Source organism: Polypterus senegalus, chromosome 18 (assembly GCF_016835505.1).
Source record: "Polypterus senegalus isolate Bchr_013 chromosome 18, ASM1683550v1, whole genome shotgun sequence".
NCBI classification, from domain to species: domain Eukaryota; kingdom Metazoa; phylum Chordata; class Cladistia; order Polypteriformes; family Polypteridae; genus Polypterus; species Polypterus senegalus.
The window spans coordinates 67,639,476-67,650,377 of NC_053171.1; the positions used below are offsets into that span (position 1 = coordinate 67,639,476).

At 38.6% G+C, this 10,902-nt stretch overlaps 1 protein-coding gene across 1 annotated transcript; it reads left to right on the forward strand.

The window, feature by feature from the left end:
- Positions 1-383: 383 nt before the first annotated feature.
- On the forward strand, positions 384-9,530 carry zgc:194887 (uncharacterized protein LOC571819 homolog). The gene is made up of 4 exons (XM_039741197.1): positions 384-501; positions 2,041-2,072; positions 3,111-3,270; positions 8,836-9,530. Exons 1-4 carry the CDS (start codon positions 384-386, stop codon positions 9,528-9,530), a joined length of 1,005 nt encoding a protein of 334 aa, XP_039597131.1.
- The last annotated feature ends 1,372 nt before the right edge of the window (positions 9,531-10,902 follow it).

Consider the following 10,902-nt stretch of genomic DNA (forward strand, 5'->3'; position numbering starts at 1 on the left):
AGACATATGTTAAAATAAACATTTATAAAAGCAAGTTATTTTGTCACTTAAAGAGGTGTCAAAATAAAGTATGTGTTCACTGCCGAAAGTTCTGTACAGATTAGTATAATTTGATTAACTGAGTAAGAATTAAGAACCATGGAGGACCCTGTTTAAAATTACAAAGGATAAAGCAAGTGAAGTGCCGTATATACAATGGAACACTGAATAAGGCACTATATGAGAACTGATAGATAAAGCAGGTGAATGGTTAACTCTGGTCTTATCAGTTTAACCCTTTACATTCCACTCTCAATACTCCCGGTTTCTTGCTCCACTTGTCTGCTCAAAGTCCATTCGATACATTGCCCTCCTGGACTCCTGGATCTTGATAGCCAGCTTGGATGAAGGAGGGTGGACGGAAACTTAAGAACGGATTTCTGAAACTGGAGAAGCATTCAGACACATCTGAGAAGCCTGTTCCCTCTTTTCCAAGAGCTCTTACTGGATTCAGCTGTAGAGGTAAGTGTGTCAGGTGCATTATCTAGGGGAGGAGATAAAATGACAGTTACCATTATTTGCCAGTCCTTTACAGTATGATACGTGCCACCCCGGAGTTTTGGAGTAAAACAAATCGGTTTCTCTTTTTGAGCAGTTTACAGGATGATCAGCTTGAACCAGCTGGAATTCTGCAATATGTAATGCTGTTCCAGAGATCCACCTGGGAATCTGGCTAATCTCGAAGAGCTTTCCTCAAGTGGCAGCTCTGTGGTTTACTTTTAAAGTGACTGGTGCCCTGTACAGTAAAAATGAAGCCCTTAAGTACGATCAGGCTGGTGCCCAAGGAGTGGTGTACTCGGGAGGCTCACAGGCTTTCAGATATGTTTGTTGAATTAAGGCTAGGCCAACTCTCTCCAGGCACAGAGGCTTACTCCTGCTTCACTGTTTTTGGCTTATTGTCACTGGCTGCTGCTTTTATGGCTTTCTGCCTTTATCACCATTTGCCATGCACAAGAGAATGGCTGTATGGCTTAATGACTCAGCCCCTGGACTTTAAACCACAAGGCTTTCAATTATAAGATCATTTCTTTAAAATTTAAATGTAACAGATGAATTTAAAAATTAAACTATTTTAAATTAAAATGATTGGACAGTTGGGGGTGCTGCAGGCTCACAGATCCAGAGTCTCCCCATGTCTGTGCCACGTCCCACATCCCCACAGACATGCCGAATGGGTTAGCTGGTGACTCTGTATTGACTCGTGTGGCTGTGCACATGAGAGGTACCTGCAGTGGATGGCTGCTTTGTCCTGCCTCTCTCCCAAATAGATTCCACACTCCCACAAATCTGAACTGAATTAAGAAGGAATATTCTGTTAAATATTGTCTTAAATATCCTATATGTGTTGATTACTGTTCACAAGAGTTGAAGAAGGCCTGAGTCCTTAAAATAATGTTATGAATTTTATGAAGCTGACTACTTTTTGGGATTTCTTGATCCCTAGATTGAACTACTTCATATGTTTTTGCTGTCATCTTGATTATTTACAATAGCTGCTATTTGGCCTTCCTTTTGTTAGTTCAGTTCCCGTTATATTATAGTCGTGCACTCAGAGGTCATAACCCATATTAGCGGTGTGACAAGTGTTAAACTTCACCCATGAGATCATTTCCCTATCCGAATTTATAGATACCAAAAAGCCTCTGTAACGCTTGATTTTGGGATTACTTCATCTCTCCGCTGAGTTTCTTTTTGTTTTTGACTCTTGAGCTCACTGTCAGTACAAATAAGGCCTAAGCCTCAAACTGAATGCAGGCCTGAGACCAGACCCTTGCCCAAAAAACAAAGCACTTCTTTATATAATTTAATTTCAAGTTCTGATCCCGATATTAGGTCAAGACCCTTGCTAGCTTTTGGTTCATGACTTTATTTTTCTCGTTAATCTGCCTTTTCTTGAGGAGGAACACATTCTTTTATTTATTACAAGCTATATTACCTGTCAAAGACTGGTAATAGAATGCATGTGCTAGTATTGCGTATTTGATGTCTTTTGCCTTACAGGTATCTTCAGTGTATCTCCAAAGCGTTTCTTGGTATTGTCATGTGCCTCAACCTGTTTCGTCCGCTGCTTCCTTTCTCAATCACGTTCCTCTAAAGCCTGCTTCTCAGACTCTGCCATTTTGCTCACCTTCTGTTCTCTTTTTGACTACCACAAATGGTAGTTGAGCACCCATTACCCCCTGTGAAAACATCATTCGTATTTTGGCGAATACTTCCCATCTTTTAAGGCAGCTATCAGCATTTCACCTGGGCTTTTCATCAGTATCCTCCTGTGTGTCAATCTCTCATGTCCAGCACTTCCTGTCTCAACCAAAATGAAACTGATCAGTCTTACCAATGTCAAATTGACCAATCACATTGCTTGGAGGGACGAGAAACACACACACAATATTGTTTTATTATAGAGTAGACAGATTTGATGGGGCATTTAATATATGATGTTGTATTCCCTGGCTGTATTGTACTAGTGCCATTCATCCATGGAAGACGCAAAGGTAAGAAAGTCAAACTGTACACATGACATGTATACTGGGCCAAATCAGAGTCAAACGCTCCAGTTCTGTCTCTCTCTTAAAAAATTATGCTGACATTTTTTAAGTGAGGCCCGCCATAAAGTATTTCATCTAAACTGTTGTTAATGATACCATGATGGCATGGTAGTTAGTTCTCATTTATGGAATGTTTGTTAGACCAAAAATCTAATGGCATTTTTTTTTTGTAATGACATGCCAGCATAACACAGTAAATCAGTTGGAGGAAATACATCTCTGTGTTGCTGGGTTTGGTAAGAGGACACAAATGGGTGCTCTCCAGTTTTTTTTAAATCTGCCATTTATGAGGTGTGATGTTAATCCTAAAGTAATGAATTGTGTAGCAGGTAGAGACTTAGTGATATACAGTCAGGGTAAATTATTTCAGCTTGTGCTTTTTTGACCTTAATGGAGATCATACCCCTAGTACTGCAAATGTCAAAAAATGTATGTAAACAATTGCATTTTAAATATATGGGGTGGTGGTGATGGTCACAGGTTAAATGTTTTTTTGTTTTTATTTTTTTTTAAACCTATTAGGAGAAAATGCTTAACAAAAAGGGAGGTGTGCATATAAGGAGCATCATGCAGTTTGTGCTGTCAGCTCTGCTCCTTTGCAGGACTGAGTCAATGGCCTTGGAAAATGCTCACATTCTGCCAGCTGAAGACTCCAAGTTGGTTCTGAACTGGGATCAAAAAGGTAAAAGGGTTACATCTGGAATGAAGATGCCTCTGGTTCAGTAAAGTACAAATCATGTCAGTTTATTGGAATATTTATTTGTTTATTTAGTTTGACTGATCAAAATTTTCTTCTTTAGCTTAACAAGATGAATTCATTCATTTTATAAAACCATTTGCTTCTTCTCAGGGCTGTGATGTCAGGCATAAACCAACTCTTGTTGGGATGCCTGTCTATAACAGACTGCAAGCCCTCTGGGTCAATTTACTCTCACCAGAAAACCCAGGAAAACCTAACATGTGGAGAACATGCAGATGAGACCTGAACCCATTATTTGGTGCTGTTAGACTAACCATTGTGCAACCTTCCTTGATAATATTCTAGATGCAATGGTTTATGATGGAAAAGCACAATGATAACTTAAAGAGTGATGGAAGATGGAGCATTTAGGGTTGGCCCAGTATAAGTTTGAGGGTATGTGTATGTGTAATTGGGTTCTGCGTGGGGTCAGCACTGCACTCAGCATTGGTTCCCACTCTGCGCCTAGGTAGGCAGTGGCATTCTAGGTTAAGAAATTAAGAGTTATAACAATATCCAACATCTTACTTTATTTACCTATCTTTCTATCACCTTACATCTATCTATCTATCTATCTATCTATCTATCTATCTATCTATCTATCTATCTATCTATCTATCTATCTATCTATCTATCTATGTGTTGACCCCCCAATATCTGTCATCAGAACCTTCCAGGGCATTATTTTGGATTTCTTTTGGGATGGCCTACATTGGGTGAAGCGAAGTGTCCTGTATCTGCCTGTAGAGGAGGGCGGTCAGGGCCTCATTGACTTCTTGAGCAGGATGGAAGCCTTTAGGTTGCAGGCTTTACATCGGCTCTTATATGGCCTTGAGCACCTGCCGTGGAGACAGCTGGCCTTTGCCTTATTTCGTGGGGTAGGGGGCTTAAATTTTGCTGAACATTATTTTTTTTACATTCTGCCAACTTTGTTAGGTCTGACCTGCCGGAGTTTTATCAATCCGCACTTCAGGTCTGGCACAGAAAACTCAGGAGAACCAGGCTAAATCTGTACTTCACAGGTGAGGGGACACCAAAGGCAGAGATGACATCGCCTGTTGTTATCATAAAGCCAAATGTCACTGACTACACTGACAGTCATGGACACCTTCTCAAGTTTGGTACTCTGGTTGAGAAAGATTTTGAACTGTTTAACAAAAAAGAACTGTATAAACTGTGTATCAGAGAGACATTTTATAATCAACTAAAAGAGTTGCCAGATACACGGAGGAGGAAAGAACTGGAGATCTCCGAGAACATCACACCATCATGGAGAGCTTTTTATTAATTCCCTTTGCAGAAAAGACTTGGGGATCTGCAGTGGAGGATAATGCACTCGGCCTTAGGCACAAACTCATTTCTTTATACAATTAAAGCTTCAGAGACTGACCAGTGCCCGTTCTGTGACACGAGAGAGACCATCTTTCACCTCTTTATTCACTGTGAACGGCTGAGGCCGTTGTTTATGTCCTTAGCAGGTCTTCTTAGTGGTTTTAGGTTTAAGTTCTCAAAAATTTGTTTTGTCTTTGGTATTAAATATAACCAAAAAAATAGGAGTAAATGTGTTATTTGGAAATTCCTCTTAGGACAGGCAAAGTTGGCAATCTTAAAAACAAGGAGAAATAAAGAGAAAAACCTCACGGGGACTGACGCTCTGCTGCTCTTCAAAGTTTTAATTAAAGGTCGACTGAAACTTGAATTCATGCACCACAAGCTAACGAACAATTTAGACATGTTCAGTGACATGTAGGGGACACGACAGGTACTGTGTGCTGTGGAGGGGGGCGAACTGGTGCTCAACTGGGAATGACAAGAAAGTAGTGGTGGGCATCAACAACATGTTCTAATTATTGTGTGGAGTAGGAGAAGTGTAAATGGGGAGTAGTGGTGGTGTTTTTGTTATAATGAATTGTCAATTTTTTTGATTTTCTATCTATCATATAATGTCTTTCCCATCTACCTATCTATCTATCTATCTATCTATCTATCTATCTATCTATCTATCTATCTATCTATCATATAATGTCTTTCCCATCTATCTATCTATCTATCTATCTATCTATCTATCTATCTATCTATCTATCTATCTATCTATCATATAAATTCTTTCCCATCTATCTATCTATCTATCTATCTATCTATCTATCTATCTATCTATCTATCTATCTATCTATCTATCTATCTACAGTATCTATCTATCTCAGTAAAAATTAGTGTTATGCATCTTGCATCCACAAGAGGGCACTCAGTATCAGATCATGTGCAGAGGAGAGCAAAAATCTGAGAATGTCCTTAAATATTTAACACTTAAAACGAAAAAGCCACTAAAGCCATTTCAGAGTAGTTGGGGTCCTAGCAGTTTCATACAGAATGATAAATCTCCGTAGAGGATTCCTGTTTGTGTCAATTGATGTAAAACCTCCATCAGTCTATTTTGCCCATCTACTTAGTCCTTTAGGACATGGAAGGACTAGAAATTAGCAGGTGCATTGCAGGAACTAAAGCTTGACAGGGCATCCAAGAATGTTTTAAATATAACCCCAGACTCCCCAGTGTTTAAGACAATGTTGCTCCCATCTCCATACTGCACCCTAAATTCCTTTTAGTTTCATGCCCAACCTTCCAAGTTGGAGTTTATCTGTTATTGTATGTTTTTGTTGCTTCCTCATAGAATTCAGTCTTATTAATGAAACATGATGTCTCCATATAAACACATACTGACTGATCATATTGATAAGCCTGTTCCTGCCTAGTATTGCTTAATTTTTTCTTTAATGATTGCATTCATTAATATTGTGATTTGTTTTCCTATTTTTCTCCATCTTCTGTATTGCTTATTGGTGCAGTTCTGGGTTGAATGATGTGGGAGCGGGGTTTGGAGGCCCTGAATCTATATTCTACACTGGTTTAACTGGGTTCAGCCATTTAAATGTCCCAAATATATTTTGTGTCTTTCCGTGACACCATTTTTGTTTTCGTGGGCACTTCATTTTTGATGTAAGTTTGATGTTACAGTTGTTAGGCTATTGCTCTGGGTTACTGTATGGGTCATGCATTATGTGATAACTGGGTTCAAGGGTATAAGTGGGTGATGGTTGAGACTTCCAGATTATCCAAGGGTGCAGGAAAATTTTTAAAAGCAAATAATGGTTTTCTAACCAATTTCTGTTCTCATCAGTTTTGATTTAGGATAACAACAACAACAACAACAACAACAACATTTATTTATATAGCACATTTTCATACAAACAGTAGCTCAAAGTGCTTTACAGATCTCGCTTTGGCCTTGATGGTTGGTTAGAGTGTGTTATGGTTTTGACTTTTAGCTACATATATGACTCCTCATCTCCTGATCTCTTGTATTAAGCCATTGACGTGTGCCATTTACATTCTGAGGTATACTAGTTCATTTACCCACGATGCATGTTAAGCTTACTAGCACGTAGTTACTTGGATTGGCCTGATAACATTTTTAATACAGGAATACAGTAGGAATGTCTGTAGCTTGTAGTGGTTTTTGAAGAGGATTATTAAATATATACTCTAACCTCCTTAAGCATTAGAGGAAAAATATTATCCGACTTTGACAATTAGTTCAATTTCAACCTTTTTAATCCAAGTAGCATTTCTGTCTCTTCAATTTCTAAACAGAAGTTTCTAGTTAAGATAATTCTCCTTGCTAATCATTGAGAGAGTTTCAACATACAAGTAAGAATGTCATGGTACTGTGTAGACATGACAATAATGAGCCTATAAAACTATAAATTAGGAGTCTCAGATTGTGTCTCTGTTTTGTACATGGGAGATAAATCCTTGTTTTATACTTAAGTTACAAAAACTGTGTGAGCTTGGCTTGAGAGTGTTGGATTTAATGTGTGGTTCGCCTTCAACATTTTTATTCACAACATTCTTTTTCAAGAGACGGTTGTGACAGAAGTGATAAGTATGGTTGGACATTTCTTTGCCAAGCATGTATTGTATGTTTTATATGACTGTCTCCCAAGGGAAATGTCCTCCTTTGTCTTGTGTTGTCTTGTTATATCTTGACACCCATTATCCTTCTACACTGACCTGGATATATACACAACTCTAATTGGGGCTACTTCCCTTTGAGGCACATGGGTGCCATGCTCGAATTTTCAAGTTTTCACCATTCATGACTATTGATCTGAAAAGTTTGTTTTTCAAATGAGTAATGGGTAATATAAGAAGAAGTTTTAAAAAGCAAAAAATTTGACATAAGAGTGTGATATCCTAATGAGATGTTCTTCGTTTCTAGCTGGTATGATCTGGCTAATGATGTCTCTTAGATGTGTGGCAAAATGTCTTAAAGATTGTAGAACAAGTCTAGTTGCGTTAGAATTCTAGGATATATTTAATGACCTGGATGATGATTCATAGGTAGCACAGCTAGTACCCAATAATTGTAAAGATCTGGATTCATCATTTTATAATCAAATCTTATAAACTCTTTCTGTTTCTGCTTGTTTAACGGCAATTAAAGTGCTGAATGAAAATATTTCATAATGAATATGTCACAGACTACATACTGAATAAACTTGGATTATTAACACTTTGGACTCGACAGAAACACTTAAAACCTTTATTAGCATTCTTTTGAGATTTAATCATTTCCCAATTAATGTCTACAGTTTCAGTGTATTTATAAGCAGTTGCAGCAGACCATTTCTTTTGGTAGAACTATTAAAATTATATTACCAGAACTGTCTTATGTGATTCATTAGTGGATAACTAATTTGATTTTAATGAATTATCCTGAGCTCCTGATAATTTAGTGGCTGTTGTAAAAAATTGTTTTAATCTCTTCTTTCAATTTCAGTATAAAGAAACAACTTGAAAATATTCTTCCAGACAAATGAAATTGATCCTCATAATTGAATTCAATCAGTCAATCATTATTTTGGATGACGTGTTACACTAACTGCTCCTTCATAAGTCACCTCATAAAGCTCACAGCAATTACTTGTTATTATATCCAAGTGTGACATTAGAGGGATCTTCACGCTATCTGAGTGAGTCTGAACATTTTCCTCCCACATCCATGGTAGCTCTAAATTGGCTTAGATTGAGTTGGTCTGGCACCCAATCTGGAGTTGGTTCCTGCGAGATGACAGGCTGTGCACATTAATTGTGGCTTCTTTTAATACATAAAAATGAAGAAGCCTCATAAAGTGAGATGAAAGATACCTACAACATTAAGGAAGCACATCTAGTTCATTAACACCGGCCCATCCAGACCATGCTACTCCAATCCTGGCTGAAAATCGTAGGGAGGATTCATCCATTTTCTAAACCTGCTTTTTTTATTATCCAGGGTTTGTTCCTAGCTTTTGCTTAGTGTTGCCTGGTTTGGGTTTGGTGGTCCACAACCCTGTATTTTATTAAGCAAGTTTGGAAAATGAATGCCTGCTTTGGATTTTTATTTTAAAAATGAAGTGTGTCACCTCAGCAAATATAATAAACTGTGTATGTTCCACTCTCTTCTAGATTACCCTGCTGACTGTTCTGAGATATTCTTAAGTTCTAATGGTGGTGCACGGGATGGACTTTACATGATCCAGCCCATGAAAACTGTTATTGTGGTGTTCTGTGACATGCAGGATGGAGGATGGACAGTCTTCCAACACATCACGGTAAACAGCAGCGTGGACTTTGACAGGACCTGGCATGACTACAAGCTGGGGTTTGGGGCTGTTAGTGGAGATCACTGGCTTGGTAATGAGTACCTGTACCAGCTAACCAACAGGGGCGGGGTGCACAAACTCCGCATCAAGCTTGTCAATATGGATGCGGTGACTAAAGTAGGGGAGTATGATCCATTCATTGTGGAATCGGAGGCCTCCCAGTATAAAATCCGCCTGGGCCTATACAAGGGGAATGCAGTAGATGCTTTGACTCAGGATACGGAGGCCTACCTTCATGATAACCAGAGGTTCACCACTAAAGACCAAGATAATGACAACTACTTCCAGAACTGTGCTAAACTGGAATACATGGGTGTACCAGGGGGTGGATGGTGGTATGATGCATGTGCTGGGGCCAATTTAAATCGAAGGAATGTCATTTATTGGCAGAAAGATTGCAACAAAGAGCACCTGTGCAAATATGCCTGGATGATGGTGAAGCCTTCAGAAAAGAAGGTGCCTGCTAAATCTGAAAACTGTCAACGGGATGAACTCTAAAAAGGAATTCAGCTGGCAGCAGGAGCTCCAGAATTATAGCTTTGTAATTAAGAGCTCAGGCTTAAGTAATGAAACATTTAAGGATCCATTTTGGGTACACTGTATTTAGATGGTGTTTGGCAGAGATGAAAGGATGAAACTGAAAGGATAAAATACTAAATATTGTAAAATACTCTGTGTGAGGCTTTTTTTAATAACCTGTTCCCTCTTGTATGTTTGAAGTAAAACCACTAATGATTATAAAAATATGTGAGTCTCATTCACACTACTTTTTCATGATCTATCTGTTTATCCCACTTTCCAATGTTAGGCTGTTGTAATCATTGTCATGAATGTGGTGATTTTCTGATATAAACACAAGGAATTGAAGGTTAATCCAGTAATTGAATTCTGATTTCTGAGAGATGGGGACCACAGCGCATCAATAAGGTAAAGGTAGAACTAAGAAATTAGTCCTGGAAACGTCTTTTGCATGCCGCAGCTGGGAGGTAAGGAGGTGTTACTATTATTAATACTGTTGTTGAGATCAGAACTCTCTTGATAACCCTGCTGACAGTTCTGTGTTGTAGATAGATAGATAGATAGATGTGAAGGGCACTATATAATTGATAGATAGATAGATAGATAGATAGATAGATAGATAGATAGATAGATAGATAGATAGATAGATAGATAGATAGATAGATGTGAAGGGCACTATATAACTGATAGATAGATAGATAGATAGATAGATAGATAGATAGATAGATAGATAGATAGATAGATAGATAGATGTGAAGGGCGCTATATAATTGATAGATAGATAGATAGATAGATAAATAGATAGATAGATAGATAGATAGATAGATAGATAGATAGATAGATAGATATTGTCACAAGAACGAGACATAAACAGATAAAGGTTTGGGGCAGTCACCTGTATAATATGGTATCCTGGCTGCAAAGTCATTTTTATCAAATACACAGCACTAATTTGCATCCAACTGAGTCCAGAACAAGACTGAGGGAAAAGGGAAAAAGGGCAGGTTTTTAAAGAGGAAGACAGGAAGTGACGTCATAAGGTTTGGGCACATGTTCTTCATTCATTGGATCGAGCCCGGACGTGACGTCAGAGGGGCAGGAGCTGGTAAGGTCTACTTCCATTGGCTGAGACCCGGAAGTGATGTCAAGAGAGCCAGGTGGAATCTCCCGGGAATGGTCTACAGGAAAGGGAGAAAAAGAGTCAGTGCACTCTGTCACATCCCGGCATGCCTCAGAACTGCCTTCACTCAAGCCCTTTAGCTGCCTCCCATGCGCACGTGTGTGATATAAAGATACTTTATTAATCCCAAGGGGAAATTCACATAATCCAGCAGCAGCATACTGATAAAAA